General features: G+C 48.4%; 1 protein-coding gene across 4 annotated transcripts in view; it reads right to left on the bottom strand.

Annotated features, from left to right (window-relative positions):
• Positions 1-17082, bottom strand: part of REXO1 (RNA exonuclease 1 homolog) — a 184380-nt gene extending 167298 nt beyond the window's left edge. For 2 of the 4 annotated variants that reach the window (XR_003858346.1, XM_029613957.1), the window contains exon 1: positions 16637-17081. Coding sequence is in view for 3 of the 4 variants with exons in the window: in XM_029613957.1 (XP_029469817.1) it covers positions 16637-16901 (265 nt within the window). In the remaining variant the exon portion in view is untranslated. Of the gene's footprint in view, positions 1-16636 lie in introns of all 4 variants that reach the window. The other 2 variants (XM_029613958.1, XM_029613959.1) reach the window with 1 other exon arrangement.
• Between the last annotated feature and the right edge of the window lie 7598 nt (positions 17083-24680).

The following is a 24680-nucleotide window of genomic DNA, read 5'->3' as shown; positions in this document are numbered from 1 at the left end:
CCCGTAGAGTGCGTCTATGTGATGAGTTGAGAGACTGAGTGTGGGAGTGAGGACCTGAATGTTTGCAGAGACAGCATGTGAGAGCCTGTGTGTGTGAGAGAGACAGCATGTGCCAGTGTGTGTATGAATGATTGTATGAGAGAGAGCATGTGACAGTGAGAGTCTGTGCTTGAGCAAGACAGCATGTGGGAGTGAGAGAGCGCCTGGGTTGAGTCAGACAGCATGTGCAAGAGAGAGACTGTGTATGAATGATTGTATGAGAGAGAGCATATGAGAGCCTGTGTGTGTGTGAGAGAGAGAGAGAGAGAGAGAGAGAGAGAGAGAGAGAGAGAGAAAGCAAGCATGTGAGAATGAGAACCTGACTGTATGTTTGAGGGAAGAAGATAGATGGAGAGAAAAGAAATAGAAAAAAAAAAGACAATATGAAAGGAATTGGCAAAAAAAATAAGAAAGGAAAGGTGGAACAAAAAAGCCTGTGACCAATCGATAGAAAGAGATCTAGCTGTCATAGTGGATAACACACTGAAATCGTCGGTGCAGTGTGCTGCGGCAGTCAAAAAAGCAAACAGAATGTTGGGAATTATTAGAAAAGGAATGGTGAATAAAACGGAAAATGTCATAATGCCTCTGTATCGCTCCATGGTGAGACCGCACCTTGAATACTGTGTACAATTCTGGTCGCCGCATCTCAAAAAAGATGTAATTGCGATGGAGAAGGTACAGAGAAGGGCTACCAAAATGATAAGGGGAATGGAACAACTCCCCTATGAAGAAAGACTAAAAAGGTTAGGACTTTTCAGCTTGGAGAAGAGACGACTGAGGGGGGATATGATAGAGGTGTTTAAAATCATGAGAGGTCTAGAACGGGTAGATGTGAATCGGTTATTTACTCTTTCGGATAGTAGAAAGACTAGGGGGCACTCCATGAAGTTAGCATGGGGCACATTTAAAACTAATCGGAGAAAGTTCTTTTTTACTCAACGCACAATTAAACTCTGGAATTTGTTGCCAGCGAATGTGGTTAGTGCAGTTAGTATAGCTGTGTTTAAAAAAGGATTGGATAAGTTCTTGGAGGAGAAGTCCATTACCTGCTATTAAGTTCACTTAGAGAATAGCCACTGCCATTAGCAATGGTTACATGGAATGGACTTAGTTTTTGGGTACTTGCCAGGTTCTTATGGCCTGGATTGGCCACTGTTGGAAGCAGGATGCTGGGCTTGATGGACCCTTGGTCTGACCCAGTATGGCATTTTCTTATGTTCTTATGTAACTAAGATCAGACAGCAAAGGTAAAAAAAAAATTACTTTTTACTGATTGGCACATGTAATTTTTGGTAATGTGAAAAGTAGCATTTTCTCTATGCGGATCCCACAATGTACGAGATCAACATGGAGGAAGTGGAAACCCACGGGGCCTACACAGAGGAGGCAACAGAATGGGCTTCAGTGCCAATAGCAGCAATCAGCGCCTCCCAAATAGCCATGCGGCATCAGTGACAGTGATAGTGGCAGCAGAGGAATGAGAGAGGCTCTTGAGGTTGCTGGCAAAAGAAAGAGAGGGGGTCTGCCTTTAGTGTGCATGTGAATGCATGGGTGCCTGCCTGAGGGTGTGTCTGTGTATGAGAATGTATGGGTGTCTTCCTGGGGTTTGTATGTGTGAGAATAGTGCCTGCCTGTGTGTGGTGTATGTGTGTGTGTGTGTGAGAATGAATTGGTGCCTGTCTGGGGGTCTTTGTGTGTGAGAATGAATGTGTGCATGCCTGGGGGATGGTGAGGGAATGGTGTGAGAGTGATTGGGAACTTGCCTGGGTGTGTGTGTTTGTGTGTATGTGAGGGAGCCAGAGAGAGTGAGAGCATGAGTGTGTATGAGAAAATCCAGGGGAGTAAGAGTTTGTGTGGGGGGGGGTGTGTGGAGGGGGAGAGAGTGTCTTAGAGCCTGAGAGTGTGTCAGTGTCTGCGAGAGCGAGAAGTTATAGTGGGTATAAGAGCATGAATATGTATGTATGCGACAGTGTATGTGTGAGAGAGAATGAACATGTGAGTATGTGTGAGAGAGAGAGAGAGGATAACCTCCTAATCCTTGACAATATCAGGGTGACTGGAAATCAAGAGCTCCCACGTATGGACAGCAGGGGCTTTTTAAAATCCTTATTAGTTTTAATTATTGGGTGTTATTTGATATATGTGCTGTTTTTAAATATTTTATTGGTATTTGGGAAATTGTAAAAAATGTATATGATTTTAATTAATAGAAATTCTATTTATCAGTAGTTTTAAAATATTCTTTTATTAGTATGGTTTTACTATTATAACTGATGCTTTATGTTTCTTGATTTTATTTGTTTTATGAGGAATGGTGGTTCTGTTTTTCCATTGTTAATACACAGAGGGGTAGATTTTCAAATAGCGCGATTTGGCGTACTTTTGTTGGCGCATCAGGCGCAAACAAAAGTACGCTGGATTTTAGTAGATACGCGCGTAGCCGCGCGTATCCGCTAAAATCCGGGATCGGCGCGCGCAAGGCTATCGATTCCGTATAGCCGGCGCGGGCCAAGCCGCGCAGCCTACCTCCGTTCCCTCCGAGGTCGCTCCGAAATCGGAGCGGCCTCGGAGGGAACTTTCTTTTGCCCTCCCCTCACCTTCCCCTCCCTTCCCCTACCTAACCCACCCGCCCGGCCCTGTCTAAACCCCCCCTTACCTTTGTCGGGGGATTTACGCCTCCCGGAGGGAGACGTAAATCCCCGCGCGCTGGGACGCGACCTGGGGGCGGGTCCGGAGGGCGCGGCCACGCCCCCGGGCCCACCCCCGAAACGCTACGTCCCGCCCCGAAAATGCCGCGCGGATCGGGCCCGCCCCCCAACACGCCCCCCTCGGAAAACCCCGGGACTTATGCGAGTCCCGGGGTCTCCGCGCACCGGTAGGCCTATTGAACATAGGCGCACCGGTGCGCAGGGCCCTGCTCGCCTAAATCCGGGCGGATTTAGGCGAGCAGGGCTCTGAAAATCCGCCCCAGAGTCTGGCTTCTTGCGGTTTCCATGTCAGTTTGTGTCAAATTTGTGCTCCTTTATTCTGTATTTGGTGAGGGTCTGTCTCTGCTCTGTGTGTGTGACCATGATGAGAGATTCTGCTAGCATAGGGATCTATAGCAATTGGGTTTGTTTTGTTTCCTCAGTAGGTGGTGTATTGGTATTCTAGGACCCAGTGCAATATTTACCCTTGCTTATTCACAGGTAGGGTTATTGTTGTTTGAGTCCTTGGTGTTATTACTGTTATGCTACGATGATTACTGTTATGCTACGATGGGATTGCAGTATAGATTGAGTGTCTTTGCGAGGTTTTGTGTTAGTTCACAATGTGCCTGGCCGTGGAAGGTGTTTGTGCTGCTGTTACTGTGAGGTGACACCAGAATTTGAAAATATCTTTTAGTATGATGAGCTGTAAGGGAAACATCCAAGCTCCATTGTTTGGGGGAATTTCAGTGGATGCACAGAGTTACAGAACTGGAGGTGCAGAATTTATATTGACATTCTGTCCCTTCCTATAAATTCCAGTCTTCACTCTCATAGCCATATAGAATTAGTTGAATGAGGCTATCAAATAATTATATAGTGTAAAACTGGCCAGCTTTTTAAAGTTACACAGAAGACCCTTTGGACTTTCTTATTAACACCAAATATTCAAAATCTGTGTTCATCCCATCAAGCTCATATATCTCATTAAAGAGGTAAATTGAATAACACAATAACTTTGTTTTATTATTGTTATTAATAAATTAGAACAATAACATTAATCTTGGAATATTATATATTTTTAGTATAAATGAGAGGTTTTCACAAGATAGGTTGTGTCGTGAAACATTTTATTATGTATATATTTAAGGAAACATACATAAATTGTCGAAATACATTTAGTTCGTTTAACCTTTAATCTCTGGTTTGCTAGTAAACTGAATTACTGTGTCCCGAAATTATGTTTGTCTAAAAAGTGTGTCACCAACATGAAAAGTTTGGAAAGCTCTGTTCTAGAGATTTGGACTGGCCTCTGTCACAGACAGGATGCTGGGACAGATGGACCCCCTTGGTTTGACCCAGCACTTCTTATGTTCTCCCTTTCCTGGCTATGGTGAAATCTGAGCTTACCTGTTAGTCCCACCACACCAGTCCAGACAAGTGGGTTGTGTCTTCCTGCCAGAAGATGGAGATAGAGGGGGAAAAAAAAAAAAAGAACACTTCAAAACTGACTTCAGTTCCCCATAGAGGTTTAGTGCTGCCTTCTGCTCTTCAGTCCTATGTCAAAGCTAAGACAAATGAAGGCCATTGTTTACATCAAACAGTACTTACAAATACTAACTCCTCCAAAAGATATAAATCCAAAAGTGTAATACGCTGTGAAAATGCACTATAAAAATTTAAAACCACACGCTATGCCACAAATCCAATACCCAGACATGTTTCAGAAATCCTGCTTCAGGGGAACTGGGCAATCTTGTATTTTGCTGCTATTTGTTAATCCATTGCTGAGCGTTGATTCGGTATGCAATACCCATACTTTTAAAGATCTGCTTTGAAAGTACTTGATCTGAATATTATTTCAAAGAAACCTGCTGTGTTATTCCTACTTGACTTCACCTTGTGATGTTTTAAGCCAATTCGTGTGGCTTGTAAGCCCCTGAGGCAGCTCTTTGAGCGAAACTCGGCCAGAGCCGGGCAAGCTTCAATAAATCCTGTTTTACACCGATCCATCCACTTGTTTTCATTGCTGACAGCCACCTTGGATCGGCTACCGGTTTGCTTTCTTGGACCACAGTAACAATTACAACAAATATTTACCAACAGGTTGGATATTTAGTGCTGAGAAGTGCGGCACAGAAACACTAAGTCTTTTGATCAAGATAAGTATATTTTATTTGCAAATAGAAAATTCATAAAAATTCTTTTGAACATACAGTGGACCACTGATTATATTCCCTTGGGCTAGCAACAACAGTTGCCATTGAGCAAATTTTGATGCATTTAGTTTGTTAATATGAAAGTTCCGCTATAAAAAGCAAATTGATTATTTATTCATATACACACACACACATTAAGTTTTTGGTTTTAAATTTTTATAGTGTATTTTCACAGCATATTATATTTGGATTTATATCTTTTGGAGGAGTTAGTATTTGTAAGTGACTTTTTTCTTCATCCATCAGACTATGTTAGCAGTTACATAACATACGGGCCGAACAGTAAAAATCGCAGGAGAGCGGGAGCACAAGTCACTCTCCTGTGCGTGCGATACAGTAAATAAATTTATTTAAATTAGGGCAGACGGTAAAAAGAGGCGCTAGGGACACTAGCGCGTCCCTAGCGCCTCTTTTCGGACAGGAGCGGCGGCTGTCAGCAGTTTTGACAGCAGACGTTCAATTTTGCCGGCATTGGTTCTTGAGCCCGCTGACAACTACAGGTTCGGAAACCAGATGCCGGCAAAATCGAGCGTCCGGTTTTGCCTATTTCAAATTTTTTTTTTTTTTTTTTTTTTTTAACTTTCAGGACCTCCGACTTAATATCGCCATGATATTAAGTCGGAGGGTGCACAGAAAAGCAGTAAAAACTGCTTTTCTGTGCACTTTCCCGGTGCCGGCAGAAATTAGCGCCTACCTTTGGGTAAGTGCTAATTTCTGAAAGCAAAATGTGCGGCTTGGCTGCACATTTTGCTTTCAGAATCGCGCGGGAATACCTCATAGGGCCATCAACATGCATTTGCAAGTTGCGGGCATTATTAGGTTCGGGGGGGTTGGACACGCGTTTTGGACGCGCTATTACTCCTTAATGAATAAGGGGTAAAGCTAGGTCGTCCAAAACACGCGTCCAATCGCGGGTTAACAGTGCGCTCCACTGGAGCACACTGTACTATAATCGGCCTGATAGTAATATAACATAACAATGATGGCAGAAAAAGACCAAATGGTCCATCCAGACTGCCCAGCAAGTTTCTCTGTTACGGGTAATAACTGCCCCTCCTTGACGGTTACCCTCAAGCCTTATGTTAAGGAAGTAATATTTACATTCAAAACCAAGCAACTGACAAACTCATAACAAAATTACTGCTAGCAACATTTTTACAGGGTGAGCAGTCTTCTTGATAATTCAGACAATGCTGCTTGAATGTACTTTGCTTTTGGACTTGGCCATAGAAGCAGTCCTGCGCTTTTTCCCTAATGTCTATATATTAGTACCCCGGACTGTAAAAATTGGTGCCCAGTGCTGGCCTTCTCTGAATCCTGTTCGCCTTTTTTCCTGCCCCCACCATTGTCAAAGTGGAGAGCGACAGTTGCTACTACCCTTGCCTTCTGTCAAGGGTAGTAGCAACTGCTGCTCTGTGCAAGCCACCCCCAATCCTCTACGTACTATATGTGTAGCAGAAAGGTTACCTTAATTCTTCATTTAAATTTGCAAGCCAGCAGGAGTACTCTGTGTTTGTCCCATGCCTTTTTCAATTCCATTACCGTTCTTTTCTTTACCACCTCTCCTGGAAGAGCAGTCCATGCATCCACCACCCTTTCCGTAAAGAAATATTTCTTGACATTGCTCCAGAGTCTTCCTCCTTGGAGTTTCATGACCTCTAGTTTTAAGGCTTCCTTTCTATCAGAAGAGATTTTTTTGCACATCATTAATTCCTTTTAGATATTCAAATGTGTATATTATATTTCCCCTCTCTCTCCTCTCTTCCAGGATATACATATTAAGATCCTTCAGTCTCATCTCGTATGGCTTTCCATGCAGACCCAACACCATTTTGCTTGCCTTTCTCTGGACTGCATCCATTTTGTCCTTATCCTTTTTGAGATGATGTTTCCAGAACAGAACACTGTATTCTCACCAATCATCTATACAGGAGCACTACCACCTCCTTGGTTATGCCTCTCTCTAGGCAACACAGCATCCCTCTGGCCTTAGCTACCACCTTATCATATTGCTGATTTGGTTTCCAAATCACCACCACACTCCACCAAAGCACCTGATGCAGCCAAACAACTTCACTCCATGGTCATTAACCCAGGAATTAGATATTCCCTGCGCAAAGGTCATGATTAGGCCAACTGCCTTCAAGATAAGCCAAAACATGCTTGCTGTTAGTTTTCTGAATTTGTCAGCGAGTCCTTGACTGCAATGGCTTTTCTGGGTAGGTCATGGACTAGTCTAGCAGGACCAAAGGAAAGGAAATAAGGAAGATAAAATTTGAGCTTATCTGTTAAAGTGTCCATGCCAGATCACTCCAGAAAAGTGGGATGAACGAAAGCTCACCTTGACCAAGGTTGAAGTCACGCTAGCTCTAAGGAGTCATTCATTCAAGGCATAGCCTCTTCCAGCCTGCACACAAACTAAGGTGCTTACAGAAGGGATACAATAGAGACAAGGGTGCTGCCCTGCTATTACCCTCTGAAAAGACCATTTTTGATTTGGCCTACACCCTTGCTGGGCAGGCTTGCCAGCCCTCAGGGGGCATGCAAACTGTTGTTGGAGCAGGCCAAATTGCCCTTATTTCTTCCTGAACTCAATGCCTTAGAAACCATTGTTTTTAATAGAACACATCAAACAGCTATCCAAGAAGAAGCTGATCACGTACAACTAACTCAAAGGTGACCTATAATGGACTTGAGAATGTCATTCCTGTACTGGCCTACATTCCTAAATCTATTGTCAGTTCCTGGAAAGAGAGACTATAGTAAAAAGAAAGAACATTTAAGCAGGGACTCTTATTTCTATTATGGGGGTCCGTGAATGTTTTGCTTCCATCATCCCCCAACTGTAGTCTTAAAAGAGGAAGACAACCCCCACCTAAGATGGCCTTCTCTTCCTTGAGAAGGTTGTATGGTGCTTTGGACTCTTCTTTTTAGAACTGGGAAAGCAGTTAATAAGAAATTTAAGATATAGGTCTCATTATCTTGGGCACTTTAAGGCTGGAATCATATGGTTATTACAGAGATCTCATCTCCAACAGAAGTATTGGTAAGCTCTTTGAGGGAAGACTGGGGAGCTTACAGGAAAATTAGGACTTACCTGATAATTTTCATTCCTGTAGTACCAAGGATCAGACCAGACTGCTGGGTTATGCCTCCCGTCCAGCAGATGGAGTCAGAGAGAAACTGAAAAGGCACCACTGATATACCCTGGTGCGCCCCCTGCGATCCTCCAGTATAATCCATAACAAAGCAGTATGAAATTAGAAAACAATGGCAAATTCTGTGACTAGCTCAATATAAAGATGAAACGTATATGAACATGTGGAAAAAACGAGGAAACCATGAAAACAAGCAAGTGCCCGTAAAAAACGGAACCCGAAAAACACGAAAAAACAACAGTTGCGGGACTCTACACTCTTCACTGAAATGGGCGGGCGTCTGGACTGATCCTTGGTACTACAGGAATGAAAATTATCAGGTAAGTCCTAATTTTCCTTTCCCTGTACGTACCAGGATCAGTCGACTGCTGGGAAGTACCCAAGCTGCCCTAAACGGGGTGGGACCCTGACAGTCCCGCACAAAGCACACCACTGCCGAATGAGTCCACCGGAGCGCGCACGTCCAAACGGTAATGTCTCGCAAAGGTGTGCAATGTCTTCCAAGTAGCCGCTCGGCAAATTTCCTGCGAGGAAATAAACCCACTCTCTGCCCATGACGCCGCCTGGGAGCGCAGAGAATGAGCCTTAAGACCCTCCGGAACGGCGCGACCTTGGGAAATGTAAGTAGACACAATCGCCTCTTTCAACCAGCGTGCGATCGTAGTTTTTGAAGCTTTATTTCCCTTCTTTGGACCACCCCACAAGACAAACAGATGATCAGACAACCGAAAGTGGTTGGTAACGTCCAGGTACCGCAAGAGCGTCCTTCGAACATCCAACGTGCGAAGTTCCGGTTGCCGCGACGCCTCAGCCCCGTCCACCGCAAATGCCGGTAGGTCCACCGTCTGGTTGACGTGAAAGGCGGAAACTACCTTAGGCAAAAACGAAGGAACGGTACGTAGAGAAACCCCCGAATTAGAAATACGGAGAAAAGGTTCCCTACAAGACAACGCCTGAAGTTCCGAGATTCGGCGAGCTGAACAAATAGCGACGAGAAAAACAGTTTTGAGAGTGAGATCCTTGAGAGTAGCCCTTCGTAGAGGCTCAAACGGAGAAGTACAAAGACCCCGGAGAACCAAATTTAAACTCCAAGAAGGACAGATAGGTCGCACCGGGGGTCGCAAATGTTTAACTCCCTTTAAAAATCGTGCAACGTCCGGATGCATGGCAATGGAAACTCCGTCAAGTTTACCGCGGTAACAGCCTAAGGCCGCTACCTGCACACGCAGAGAATTATAGGATAAACCCTTCTTTAGACCCTCTTGCAAAAAAGTCAGAATATGAGACACCGTAGCCTTCCGCGACGGCACTTCCAGACCCTGACACCAGGAGTCAAAAACCTTCCATACCCTGACATAAGCAACCGAGGTAGAGGGCTTACGAGCCTGCAGAAGAGTAGTAATGACCGACTCGGAATATCCTTTCCTTCTCAATTGCCGCCTCTCATAAGCCAAGCCGCTAGACAAAAGCGATCGGCCTGGTCGAAAAATACTGGACCCTGCCGAAGGAGTCGAGGCAGGTGACCGAGCCGCAAGGGGCCGTCCACCGCTAGATTGATGAGGTCGGCGAACCACGGCCTCCTCGGCCACTCCGGAGCTACGAGAATGACGGGTCCCGTGTTGGATTCTATGCGACGCAATATTTTCCCCACCAACAGCCACGGTGGAAACACATACAGAAGAACGTGCGCAGGCCAGGGAAGAGCTAGCGCGTCTACGCCCTCCGACCCGTGGTCCCTTCTGCGACTGAAGAAGCGAGCTGCCTTGGCATTCAAACGAGTTGCCATGAGGTCCAACCGGGGAGTTCCCCACCGGCGACAGATGAGTCTGAGTGCCTCGGGAGATAGTTCCCACTCTCCCGGGTCTAGTCGTTGCCGGCTGAGATAGTCTGCTTGAACGTTGTCAACTCCTGCGATGTGGGACGCCGCAATCCGAGACAGGTGCTGCTCTGCCCACACCATCAACTGGCTGGCTTCGGTTGCTACCGGTAGACTCCGTGTACCGCCTTGCCGATTTATATACGCTACCGTGGTTGCGTTGTCGGACAGAACCCGAAATGCTCTGTCCCGAATCAAAGGCAGAAAGTGCTGTAATGCTAGGCGAACCGCCCTTGTTTCCAAACGATTGATCGACCACTTGGTCTGAGGAGGCGTCCAACGTCCCTGAGCGGACTGAGACTGACAGACTGCTCCCCAGCCCGTCAGACTAGCATCGGTCGTGACAATGATCCATTGAGGCGGATCCAAATCGGTGCCTTGGAGCAAGTGGACCGGATCCAACCACCATTGTAGACTGGTCCTCGCTGGGGGTAAGAGTGGCAAAGGTATCTGAAACTCTTCCGATTTGGGGTCCCAACGAGACAGAAGCGCCCTCTGTAGCGGCCGCATATGCGCAAATGACCACGGAACCAAATCCAGTGTGGATGCCATATATCCAAGAACCTGTAAGTAATCCCATACCACAGGCAGGGGAAGGGCAAGGAGACGGCGAACGTGCGCCATCAGACGCTCCATCCTTGCCTGTGGGAGAGAAACCTTTCCCACTTTCGTATCGAACGAGGCGCCCAGAAATTCCAAATTCTGGGAGGGGATCAGATGGCTCTTGGTGTAATTGACCACCCACCCCAAGGAGTGGAGCCGGTGAAGGACTGCCTGAATCGCATCTTCGCAGAGACGTCGCGATTTTGCTCGGATGAGCCAATCGTCCAAATACGGGTGTACCAACACTCCGTCTCTCCGAAGACTCGCCGCCACCACCACCATTACCTTGGTGAACACCCTCGGAGCTGTCGCCAGACCGAACGGAAGAGCACAAAACTGGAAGTGAGATCCCAGGACCATAAAGCGCAGAAATCTTTGATGGAACTCTTGTATCCCTATGTGCAAGTAAGCCTCCGTGAGATCTAAGGAAGCCAAATACTCGCCTTTGTGTACCGCCGCTATGACCGAGCGCAGGGTCTCCATCCGAAACCGCGGTATGCGCAACGCCCTGTTGACTCGCTTGAGATCCAGAATCGGCCGAAATGTGCCCTCCTTCTTGGGAACGATGAAATAGATGGAATAACGGCCCGTGCGTTGCTCGGCGGGCGGCACAGGCACTATTGCACCCAGCGCCTGCAATCGCTCCAGGGTCTGAGCAATTCGCTGTTGCTTTACCTGAGAACCGCTGGGAGAGATAAGGAACAAATCGCGCAGGGGCCTTGCAAAATCTAGGGCGTAGCCGTGAGATATAATGTCGAGGACCCATTGGTCTGAGGTAATTGTGGCCCATTCCTCCCGAAAGTAAGAGAGTCGTCCTCCTACCTCCGGGACAGAGGAATGGACCGGCGTCCCTTCATTGAGCCGCCTTAGAGGTGGCGAAGGTATGAGACGCCCCTGCGCGTGCCGGCCTTCTACCACGAAAGGAAGGAGTCCATGACTGGGAACGCGGAGACGGCTGTCGGGTAGCAAAAGAGGACCCCCTTCCCGAGCGAAAACGGCGTTGCCCGCGAAACCGTCCGCGGAAGGTACCCGAAGGGCGAAAAAATCTAGGCTTGTCCTCTGGCAACTTAAACACTTTATTCTCCCCCAAAGATCGGATAAGGTCTTCTAACTCGGTGCCAAACAACAACTTGCCCCGAAAGGGAAAGGAACCGAGTTGGGCCTTGGAGGAAGAGTCCGCCGCCCAATGACGCAGCCAGAGTAACCTCCGTGCCGACACAGCCGAAGACATAGACCGGGCCGAAGTGCGGAGGAGGTCATAAAAGGCATCCGCGGCGTAAGCCACCGCGGATTCTATACGGTTTGCTTGCTCTGCTTCATCCGGAGGCAGATCTTGAGATGTCAACATCTGTTGTACCCAACGAAGGGTAGCCCTTTGTACCATGCAGCTGCAAACGGCCGCCCGTACTCCCAAAGCCGAAACCTCAAAGATGCGCTTAAGCAACGTCTCCAGCTTCCGATCCTGAAGATCCTTAAGGGCCGTACCCCCTGTTACGGGAATGGTGGTATGTTTAGCCATGGCAGTGACCGCCGAATCCACCCTTGGCACCCTAAGGAGCTCCAAGGAATCCACAGGGAGAGGGTAAAGCTTATCCATAGCGCGGCTGACCCTAAGAGTTGCCTCCGGATTATCCCATTCCCGGGATACAAGCTGAAACAGTTTATTATGAAAAGGAAAGGCATGCGCAGGCGTGCGGAGCCCGTCTAATTCAAAATCCCCTGGCTGGGAATTGGAGTCAACCTGGGGTACTGGAATCTTTAGTTCCCGAAGAACATGGGCAATCAAGGGATCCAGTTCTTCCTTATGAAATAAGCGGAGTATCTGAGGATCATCCCCCTCAACCGGGTCCGTACCCCCTACATCCATATCAGGATCCGGCGTGGACGGATCCTGTGAAAGGGGGGCCGGAGCTACATGCTGAGGAGGTTTTGGAGGGGGAGCCGAAGGAGCTGGAGCAGCCTGCTGCGGAGGTTGAGGAGGAGCCGGGGCTGCATCCCCCAAGCCAAAGAGACCAGTAGAAAGTCTCCCCCGTTTATCTGGGGCAGGAGTACCCTGCTCCCATTCCGCTTCGGCCTCCATATAAGCCTTGTGGAGCAAAAGTACAAATTGTGAGGAAAAGGGATGAGGCCTCTTCAAAGAACCTCCTTTTGCTCCCACAGGTGGCAAATTAACAGGCCCTGGTAACCCGCGGGGGCTAAGATCCGGTGGGGACAGGGGGGGGGGGGGGGGGGGGGGGGGGAGTCATCCCCTTCTTCCGACGAAACCGCATCGCGATCCGAGTCATTTAAAATGGCCGCCGAATTTTCTAAAATGGCCGCCGCCCCCGGTATCGGCAGCGCGGACTGCCGAGATTTGGCCGACGCTGGCCGTGCCCCACGCCGCAGGGAAGGGGAGCTCCCGGCCGCGGCTGACCCCCGCGAGGAACCCTCACCCCCGGGAAGGCACCGGGAGCAAAGGCCCTCGCGGGAGAGCCGACGGCCCGGCTCCCCACATGCCGTACAAACAGTGCCTCGGGGCATGGTTTTTTGTTGTTTTTTTTTTAACACCAAAAAACGGCGCGAAAAACGGCGCGAGTAAGGGCTGGGTGACAAGCCACCCCTTCCGGAGACCACAGTGAGGAACGCAGGCAGTGGACACAATTACCTCGTTTTTAAATTTTTTTTTTTTTTTTTTTTAATAGCGCTGCCACCGGCAGCTAAAGTACCTCACAGACAAGTGGCTGGTGGAGCCTGCAGGGGGTGTAGCACACCCGACTAAACTTTCTTCTCCGAGGAATGAAACTTCTCAGGAGGCGGATAGGGAGAGTGACCGGCCCGATTAATCCTCCCCTCCTCTCACTGGGTAAGACTGAAAAAAAACCCCGGGAAAAGGCTGTAGGGCAGTGCCCTGCCTGGCCTGCTATGGCTCCACTTATTATTACCAAATTAGGTACAAATCACTAATTGATCTAGTCACAGGATTTCTCCTCTATATTAAGTCAAACCTGATAGGGAAATCCCTTCACAATTCAATTTACAGGAGATCAGGACCGCAAGGTTATGCTCTCTCATCTGCTGGAGTCAGAGATATACTGGAGGATCGCAGGGGGCGCACCAGGGTATATCAGTGGTGCCTTTTCAGTTTCTCTCTGACTCCATCTGCTGGACGGGAGGCATAACCCAGCAGTCTGGACTGATCCTGGTACGTACAGGGAACTGGCAATTTTCCTGTCTACCAGGATTAGACATCTCTTCCTCTTCTAGTCCAGCAATTCTCCAGTACTGCCCCAGCCAGGGGAAAGTTCTTTCATCCCCAAATGTTACCAAGATTAATCTATTTTATTTACTTAAAAGTTTTTATATAGCGCACCCTTCAAGAAATATTGAGCAAGGCGGTTTACAACATTACATTCACAGTATAACATAAAATCAGTTTAAAACAATAATAGTGTATACAAAAAAAAAAAAAAAATCTAAATATCTTCTGCTCAGAAGGGCTTAAGGATGAATCCAAAGGCTTTTCTCCCCTCCACAGAAATGGACCTCTTACGAGTTACTGACATTAATAGGCGGTAGGGAAGAATATTTATGGCACCTCCCATTCTATCACAACCCTAACATAAATGGCCTGATGCAGAGTGGAAAAAAAAAAGGTCTAGGAGGCTTCCTAATTCCTGGTTCTCCTTCATTTTTTCAGGTCATCACCAAAAGGTCCCGTGGAGTACAGCACCCTCCAGGGCCAAATCTGTGTTGCTTTATGGCCAGTCCCTGTCCAAGACAGGTCCCAAAAGAGCCCCGGGGAAGGAAGAGTGTCAATAAGGGAAATGGGATCTAATCCCTGGTTTCACTGGTTTTTTGCTCTTTAGTTCCCCCCCCCCCCACTCCCCCCTCCATGCCCATCACCAAACTGAAGGCTTTGTTCTAAATAAGAACCTACTTGGGGCCAAGCTTGTTCCATGGCCGAATCAGGCCACAACAGGTTCAGGGGTTTTACCTGCGAGACTTGACTTATTGGAGAATGGTGGGAGCATATGGGACCTTCTGTTGATGCAGCACACTGCACAGGTAACATGGCTGCCGCACCAAATAATAGACCTGTTGGCCTTGATGTTTCTTGTTTGCCCGGGTGGTCGGGACTCCAGTTTGCTGCCCAAGATTTGTGTGTGGAACACTAAAAGAAAAAAAAAAAAAAGTACAGCCCCAGGTCCCCAGACCTCATTCACAGAGGAAGCTTGTACCACCAGCTGATGTTGATCCCCAGAGGTACTAATTGCTCCTGCGCCCATTCCTGGAGCTTGTCCACTCAAGAGGGTTAAGCTGACCTCACAGTGCCCAAATGACCCCACTGTAACCTAAGGCTCAATGTAGTCTTCCGTTTGCACTTCTGGCTCTTCTCTACATTTTTACCTTTATGCAGACTAACCACCACCAAGCCGAAATGTGTCATAAAGAAAGGAAGCAAAACCAGTATAGCCACACAGAGTGTGCTTTCCACTGTTAAGAAATGTTAAGATCCCCTGCAAGGAACCACTTCTGAAAGGGAAGGAAGCTCAGCCAGCACCTGTCATCCTATAAACTATCCTCTGCTCACCCCTAGCTCTTAGAATGGGGAGATCAGCCCAAGGCAGTCACCTCCAGAACCCAGCTACTTTGTCTGCTGCACCTCCATAATACAGTTTCTTTGTCTGCTGCACCAGCAGAGATAGCTGCTACCATCTACTGAAACAGAAAAAATAGTGAAGAGCTGAAGGTGGCACCAGACCTTACAGGGAGAGTAAAGTCAGTTTTGAGTTTTTTTTTCTCTGTCTCCATCTGCTGGCAGGAGGACATAACTCACTTGTCTGGACTGGTCTGGCATGGATGCTAAGAAAGCTAAGATACAGAAATAAAGAGGAGTTGAAGACATGTGAAAGTTAATCCTTGTTCTAATACCAAACAAAATAATGCTATCCAAAAGAGATTCAGCTGGACAACATGAAGATCAAGGAAGAGGCTACTTCCACAAAAAGCAAAACATACCTGCCAGTATTTGACATTTATTAAGAGCAATTTATGGGAAGATGTGTCTTCGATTTACTGATAAGTAGAGAGCTACGGCAAATAAGAAGCTATGAACTTTTTCCTAATTATGAGGTTACAGGGATAAACCATCTAGCAGATATGCTAAACCCTAGTTCATTAGTTGAAGGTCTTCACTAATGGGCTGCAGCTCAGAACTCTTCCTACAGAAGTTAATGCTTAGATTCTCAGGTGGCCCCACTTCAGATATCACTGAATAGTTTTTCCAGAGCCTGGCTAGCTGACCTCCAAGTTGAATCTGCTTCACCCACACTTGTGAAGCAGAGGCTCTATGGGCTTTAATCCACAGCAGATGTGTTTCCTCCCAGCCGCACCCTCAACAGCCCTGCCACCATAGAGGTACTTCATTAGCCATGAGACATAAGCAGTGGCCCTCACTGGAACCAGATACACATTTGCCCTGGAATAAATAAGCAGCCATTACAATTGGCTCAGGGCTAAGCCTCCCTCTGAGGGACTATAATCACTCTTTCAGCATTCTTAGCTTTTGCTTAGGAACTAAACCCAGGCCTCCAGAATAGCTGTATTCCCATTGATCCACTGAGATGCCTCAGCAACTGTAACAAAGAGGTAGCTTTTATACACCAAAGTCATATTTTTTTTCAAATAACTGTGAAGAGAAAAGATGATCAGAATGAGGAATGTTAATGAACCTGAACAGGGCGACGTGGTTTTAGTAGTTGGGTATATGACCTTCTCGAATACTAACAGTAAAGTTTTCTTTCAATGAGCTCCTGTAAGCTACGATAAATCGCGTTATCTGATGGCTGCTGGCCAAAGGGGAAAGGCTGAGACAGTCCTGGTTTTATGTCTACTGAAAGCAACGAGAGTAAAATCAGGAGAGGCTCAGGCTATCCCTGATGACAGAATGGAGCGGAGGGTGCGAAAGCAACTCACACTGTAATTCTCCGCTTCACCACAATCCGGAAAAAGTTCGTGATTTAGAAGGAGGCATTCAGTTCTATAGGCTCTGGTGTCCACACCTGTACCCACCTGCTGCAGTGTTGGCCTTGGCCCCACTGCTCCCCTCTCTGCTGCTGCTACTGCTGCTGTTATTGCTGGTGCTGCTGCTGTTATTGCTGGTGCTGGTGCTGCTGTTGTTGCTGCTGCTGTCACTATATAACGAGGCCTTGTTGCCAGCCCAGCCTCCTCCTCCGATATGCCTGAAGTGACAGTAGGGCCGCGAGCACCTCCCCTCCGCCGGGCTGTTATCGAAGGGACAGTCAATACCTCGGAAGAAGCCAGTACACCTCAGCATCCTCCGCCCCGGACGCTCATCACCCTTCGGTGGGGAGGGGGGGGATGGCCGAGGCTTGTTGGCTCGGTGGAGGCGGGTCCCCACTTCCCCTTCCTTCTTTCTTTGCCTCCCTTTTCTTTTTCTCGTTCTCCCCTCCCACCCCCTCCCCAAGTTCCTCCACGTCTCCCCGCCCCCTTCACCACCCCAACGACAACAAAAGCGCCGCCATCTTGCACCTCTTCAGCGCCTAGAAGAGAGAGCGGCCCGTCTGCGCAGCTCCGGCAATGACGTCACGAGACCGGCGCGCGCAGCGCCTGACGGGAAATAATCCGCACAAAAGGCGTGGTTAAACGCTGCGATTGCCATGGTAACCGAAGGGTGGGAGGAGAGAAGTAGACTGGTTTAGGCCCAGACTAAAAAGAATTAATACTTGCAGACGTTGTTCTCTGTCTACTTTTATTATTTTTATTGAAAAATTATTTGGTTCCTAATGTGGCTTCCTGCTGCGTACGTTGTTAAGGGAGTTGAGGCGTAATGAACAGGTCTTGAAAGCGGTACCCCTCCTAGGCTTTCCAGTTGTTCGGCTAGTGTTTCATTCGCAGCAGCATCCAAACTGGGAAAAGACTTTAACCTGATCAGAATACGGGCTATGCCCAGACCGGAGTCTTGTTTTCTGATAGCTTTAATTTAGAAGAAGGTCACGTGAACAAAATATATATGCACATAGCATCATTTAGACAACCTTCTCCCGGACAAAGTAAAGAAGTGGGGGAGGGAGTGGTGTTGAAGTAGGTACAAATACAAATTATTTAAGCCTTACTAAGAAAAAAAAATGACTTTTTTCCATTCTGTACCTACGGAAGAAAGAAATATTTATTAAATGAGTCCCTTTATGTTATATCTTAAATTTAATAATGTTAACTGCACCTGTAGAATGTTCGTATCGCTATTATTTATTATCATTTCTTTTAAAGTGCAACTAGACATAACAGCACTATTCAGATACACATAAGAAGCAGTCCTGCTCCGTGGAATTTACAGTCTAATTAAGACAGAGTGGGAATAAAGAAAAAGTGTTTGTTTCATCTTGTTGAAAAACAAGGAAAGACTTTATCGTAGAAAAAAAGCATTCTATCATAAATCCCATCTAGAAGAATAATTAAAGCTGTACAAAACCTTAGTTACCTGTAGGTACCCGGATCTGTCCAAACTGTGGGTTGAGCCTCCTTTCCAGCTGGTGGAGACAGACTAAAACTGAAAGGATATCCTATATCAGGACAGAGCCTATCCTGTAACCCTTCAGTATTCGTCTAACTCCAGCAGGTGTAACAGCTCACTCTTCGGTCTCCTGCTCTAGGCTAGTCAGCCTTTTCTTTTCTTCATGGATCAAGCAAGTACTTATTCCTTAGGGATCTAGTGTGATCTTCTTCCTATAAAAAAAAAAAAAAACTGACAGGAAGTTGTAGTTGTTCTTTGGTGCAGGAGACAGTCCGTCTCCTGGCTCTTGCAGGACTCTGGGGGGCTTTGCCCCCTTGTGCGCTGCATAGCCTGAGTCCGTAGCCGCTTCCAGGTGTGGGGACCGAGTCTGGTGGTCCAGGTCTCGTCTCCTCCTCCTCTGGCTGCCGAAGGGGCTTAGTTCCCCACTGCTGTGCTCAGTCTGTATAAAAAAAAACCAAACAGTTAAAAGTATTCAAAGTGCTTTTTAACTTACCTTACAGCAGTAGACCCATTTTGTTTTTCATTTTGGTCTTCAGAGGGCTTCAGCCGGCAGCCAGAAAGGCAGGAGTCAGCAGGATTCCCCCCCTGCTTCACTCCGGGCCTGCAAGCTGCCAATCAAACTTTTTTTTTCTTCACAGCAACTCTTTATGCCAAGGCAGGCTGCCTGCCTCTCCTGTGGTCAGCCTTTATCGTGATTTTTGCGAGAGGGCCTCTGTTCTGCTTGCCTGCCGGGTGGGGAAGGTCCCTCCTCGGCAGGGCAGGCAAATTTAGTCCAGGGATCGAGTCCCCACAGCATGGCCAGGCCAGTTTTTCAGCCGCTCCGTTTTTGGAGCTGCTTGGGGCTGGGGGGGGGCTGAATTTTTCTCAGTCTCCCCCCGATTTGAGCCCCGCGGGCCCCCAGGATGAATTCCCTGATTCCCCCCTCCCCCACCCAGGAAATCTAGGGCCCGTTTTTCAACGGAATTTGTCCTCCTGCATAAATCTTATTTAGCCAGCCTGCAGGAAAAGGAGGAAGGTCGTCCCCCCCCCCCCCCACGGCAAAAATTCCCCACTCTGCGCCGTTGACTGTTGGCCCGGCTGCAGAGCCTCCGGGGCCTATTTGGATGTGGGTGGTTCCGGGGGTGCCCCCCAGGTGGACCCGGTACTCCCAGATCCTGACGCCTCCCTTGATGCAGAGGGTACCCTTCCTTCCCTGGAGGGGGACGACCCCAGGGTCCTACGGATGTTCCACAGGGAGGAGCTGGAACCCCTCATCCCTTTTGTCCTCCAGGAATTGGGGTTGGAGGGGCCCCCCGTGGACACCCTTACGGCCTCTTTGCCTAAAGATATGGACCCGGTCCTGGTGGGATTCAGGGCTTCGGCTACCACCTTCCCGTTTCATCCCATGCACAAGCTGTTGCTCCTGCGGGAATGGGAGGCTCCCGAAGCGGGCCCCCGGATGGCGCGGGCCATGGATAAGATCTACCCCCTCCCGGAGAAGTGTTTGGAAATTTTTAAAAATCCCTCCGTGGACTCTTCCATCTCTGCAGTCACCAAACATACCACCATCCCTGTGGAGGGATCGACGGCCCTGAACGACGCCCAGGACCGCAAGCTTGAGGCACATATGAAGCGCATTTTTGATGTCTTGGCGCTGGGGGTTCGTGCGACTTTTTGCAGCAGTCTCATGCTATGGGCAGGGCTCAGGTGGGTTCAACAGTTAATCTGCAACCAGGACCTCCCGTCGGCAGAGGCGGAAAGGCTGAGCGTCTCGAAGCCGTAGTCGCTTATGGGGCTGATGCGCTCTACGACCTCATTCGCATTCAGTCTAAGGCGATGGCCTCGGCGGCTCATTCCTCAGTCCCCTTCCTCAGCGGCCACCTCTCCCTGTTTTTCGAGGAATGGGTCAAGATCATGTCGGACCAGTGGATCCTCGACATTATCAGAGACAGGTACGCCTTCAAAATTGATCGCGACCTACCAGATCTTTTTCTTTTTTCCCCATGCAGGCGGTCCAAGCGGGAAGCGGTGGAGCAAACCCTCGCCAGGCTCCTGAGTTTGGGCGCAGTGGCCCCGGTTCCGGAGAAGGAGCTTGGCGCAGGCCAGTATTCTATTTACTTAGTCGTCCCCAAGAAGGACGGGTCTTTTCGTCCGATCTTAGACCTCAGAAGAGTCAACTGGGCCCTCAAGATCCTGCATTTCCGCATGGAAACCCTGCGAGCGGTTATCGCGGCAGTTCGCCCCGGAGTGTTCCTCGCCTCGCTCGACCTGACAGAGGCGTATTTCCATATTCCGATTCACCGTGATTACCAGAAGTATCTTCGCTTCCAAACTACAGGTATTAAAACAACTAAGACCTCTCCTTCACTTTCATGACTACCGTTCTGTCTTTCAAGCCATACTATTCTCAAAGATAGACTACTGTAATGCGCTGTTACTTGGTCTCCCGGCCTCTTCTACCAAACCTCTTCAGATGCTGCAAAACGCCGCAGCCAGGATCCTCACAAACTCCCGCCGCATGGACCACATCACCCCAATTCTAAAAATACTTCACTGGCTACCCATTCGCTACAGAATTCTCTTCAAGACACTCACTATTATCCACAAAACCTTATTTCAAGAATCCTCGCTCCAACTTACCATACCCCTCAAACCACACTCCTCTACAAGACCCACCAGAGCTGCATATAAAGATTCCCTCCAGGTTCCCCCAAAAAAATCCGTTTTCCACAACTCTATTGAAAAACGGGCACTATCAACTGCTGGTCCGCATCACTGGAACTCCCTCCCGCCAGATCTCCGCCAGGAACATTGCCATATCACGTTCAGAAAAAAATTAAAAACCTGGCTGTTCGCCCAAGCTTACCCCTGAAAAGCCTCAGGGTCACCCACACAGTCTTACCCCATGGATGTGTCCATTTCCGCAACGCAAAGGAACTATTGTTGTTGAACGAATAATTGCACTATTTTATAACTTGCTTAATTCATATACACTATGTAAATTTGTACATAATTTTATACTGTAAGCACCCTCTCCTGCTTTTGCCCTTCTCTCCAGTTAGAATTTGTTTAAACTATCTTTTCTCTAACAGCCTAGTTCCACATTCCCTGTTATAATGTAACTTTTGTTTTTGTTTGCTCTGTTAATTGGTTCCCCCTAGTTTTATGTAAACCGGTACGATAGGACCTGGACTTGAGCATCGGTATATTAAAAGAATTTAAATAAATAAATAAATGTCCTCAATCGGGATTTCCAGTTTTGGGCGCTCCCCTTCGGCCTCGTGACCGCGCCTCGCACCTTCACCAAGGTCATGGTGGTGGTGCCGGCGGCGGCTCTCCGCAGGGAAGGAACTCTTGTTCACCCCTACCTGGATGACTGGCTCGTGCGGGCCAAGTCGGAGGCTCTTTGTCGGCAGGCGGTGGATCGCGTGTTGGCTCTCTTCGCGTCTCTCGGGTGGATAGTGAATTTCTCCAAGAGCAACCTTCAGCCCTCCCAGGAGTTAGAGTTCCTGTGAGCCCACTTCGACACCCGGGTGGACAAGGTCTTCTTGCCGCATGCGAGGGCTCTCAAGTTGATCGACCAGATTCAGAATCTGATCTCGCTACCTCTTCCGACGGCCTGGGACTACCTACAGGTCCTGGGATCCATGGCGTCCACCATCGACCTAGTCCCCTGGGCTTTTGCTCATATGCGACCGTTACAGAAAGCTTTGCTATCCCGTTTGCAGCCGGTGTCAGAACAGTTTCACATAATCCTCCCGTTCTTGGACTCTACAGTTGCTGACTTGCAGTGGTGGCTTTCCCTTCCTCATCTCCTACAGGGAATGCCTCTCCAAGCCCCACAGTGGATGATAGTAACCACGGACGCCAGTCTCTCGGGCTGGGGTGCGGTCTGTCTTTCCCAATCCACCCAGGGGATCTGGTTGACAGCTCAGTCTCGCTGGCACATCAATCGATTGGAGACTCGAGTGGTGCTCTTGGCCCTTCAGGAGTTTCTCCCCTCATCCGTGGCAAAGCGGTGAGGGTTCTGTCCGACAACTCCACCACCGTGGCTTACATCAATCCGCTGGTGGCCCTAGAAACCAGCCGTCTCTTTGCCTGCATCGAGCGACATCTGCAGTATCTGGTGGCCTCCCACATCACGGGCAAGTAGAATTTTCAGGCCGATTTTCTCAGTCAGTTGCTCGATCCGGGAGAGTGGGAACTCACGGCCGCGGCCATGGATCTGATCGTCGACAGGTGGGGTTCCCCCCACCTGGACCTCATGGCGACCCTCCGCAATGCCAAGGCAAATCGGTTCTTCAGCCGCTGGAGGAGCACGGCTCGGAGGGCGTGGATGTTCTAGCTCTCCCCTGGCCGGTGGACGTCCTTCTGTACGTGTTCCCCCCTGTGGCCCCTGGTGGGGAAAGTTCTCAGAAGAATAGAACTCCATCAGGGACCCGTGGGTCTGGTAGCACCCGAGTGGCCGTGCAGGCCGTGGTTTGCGGATCTTGTCAACCTGGCGACGGACGGACCTCTGCGGCTAGGCCACCTTCCTCGGCTTCTCCGGCAGGGGCCCGTATTTTTCGACCAGGCTGATCGCTTCTGTCTAGCGGCCTGGCTTTTGAACGGCGACACCTGAGGCGTAAGGGCTACAAGGAAGAGGTCATCAACACCTTGCCCAAAAGCAGTCGACTTCTCTGGCTTACGTGCGTATCTGGAAGGTTTTTGAATCTGTTTGTGCGGAGTCGGGTGTCTCAGCGCGCTCCGCCCCGGTCTCATTGGTCCTTTCTTTTCTCCGGACAGGGCTTTCCAAGGGGCTTTCTTTTAGTTCTCTGAGCGTACAAGTCTCAGCTCTCGGCTCTCTCCTGGGTCGGGTAGAAGGCCATTCCTTAGCGGGACACCCGGACGTGATTCGGTTCTTGAAGGGCGTCAAGCACCTACGTCCACCTTCCCGGTCCACTTACCCATCGTGGAGTCTTAACCTGGTCCTCCGGGCTCTCTGTGTGGCTCCGTTCGAACCTCTCCATCGCGCTACCTTAAAGGATCTTACGCTCAAGACTGTCTTCCTCGTCTCTATCTCCTCCGCTCGCCGGATCTCCGAGATCCAAGCGTTGTCCTATCGGGAACCCTTTTTGCGTTTTTCCGATTCCGGGGTATCCCTCAAGACTGTCCCTTCCGTCTTACCAAAGGTTGTTTCTAACTTCCATGTCAACCAGTCGGTGGAACTCCCTGCGTTTTCCCCAGAGGAGATTTCGGGTACGGCTGGGGGCAATCTCCGTAAGCTAGATGTCAAACGAGTTCTACTTCACTATCTCCAGGTCACCAATGACTTTCGGGTCTCGGATCATCTTTTTGTCCTTTGGAGTGGGCCCAGTCGGGGTATGCCGGCTTCTAAGACCACTATTGCGCGGTGATTGAAGGAAGCGATCTCCTCGGCCTATCTTTGCCAAGGTCGGGCGGTTCCCGAGGGCCTTAAGGCTCATTCATTGCGCTCTCAAGCTACTTCCTGGGCGGAGAGTCAATCTGTCTCTCCGCAGGAGATTTGCAGGGCCGCCACTTGGACTTCCTTGCATACTTTTGTTCGACACTATGTCTGGATGTGCAAGCTCCGGTTTTTGGTTCTTTTGGGCAGCAAGTGCTTTGAGCGGGACTGTCTCGGTCCCACCCGGTTTAGGGAAGCTTTGGTACATCCCACAGTCTGGACTGATTCGGGTACGTATAGGGAAAGGAAAATTAGTTCTTACCTGTTAATTTGCGTTCCTGTAGTACCACGGATCAGTCCAGATGCCCTTCCCTGTCTGCTTTATTTCTGTCCTCTCGAAGCTTGTTTCTTGCAGATTCGCAGATTCTAATACTTCATTTTTGTGCAAGAATACTGAGCGATTACACCGGAAGCCTTGGTCGTTTTGAATACCAAGTATATGCAAGAGCATATAGTTATACCATGTTTCTTACATTGTTCTACAGTTGCTCCATTGAGCTTTATGGTTACTTGCTTGATCCTATTCTGGTTTTGCTATTTTGTGCTTTGACAATGGTTATTCTGAAGGTTTAGAGGATAGGCTCTCTCCTCATATAGGATATCCTTTCAGTTTTAGTCTGTCTCCACCTGCTGGAAAGGAGGCTCAACCCACAGTCTGGACTGATCCATCGTACTACAGGAATGAAAATTAACAGGTAAGAACTAATTTTCCTTTCTGCCTTTCCAACCCTAATTCTTTGCAGGATTGAGCAAATTAATAACTAGAAGCATTACCTGTGTATGTTCATTATTTTGCTTGGAAAAGTACATTATTCCTCATTTATAGTGTCTGAGACTCCCTCCCTCCTCTGCTCTGCACAAGCCTGGAGCTAGAACATTGCAGAATTAAATAGTTATTTGTGATTCTTTATCATTTGTATGTGTTGACTAGCTTTTATAAACAAAATAGGCACAGTTTTAGCTGTAAAGATAGATATAGTAGTCCTTTGTTAGGCAGATAAAAAAAACATCTGTTTTCAAGCAATTGAAAGGTTCAGAGGCTGTTGGTAACATATCCAGTGGGTCCTATGTCACTTGCACAAAATAAAAATACAAGTGCTTAATAGTACAGTATTACTTCAATGTTTTGGAGGGGATAC

This window comes from Rhinatrema bivittatum, chromosome 8, assembly GCF_901001135.1.
Source record: "Rhinatrema bivittatum chromosome 8, aRhiBiv1.1, whole genome shotgun sequence".
Taxonomy (NCBI): Eukaryota; Metazoa; Chordata; class Amphibia; order Gymnophiona; family Rhinatrematidae; genus Rhinatrema; species Rhinatrema bivittatum.
The sequence above is the reverse complement of the archived record's forward strand: the minus strand, read 5'-3'. Positions and strand labels throughout refer to the sequence as shown.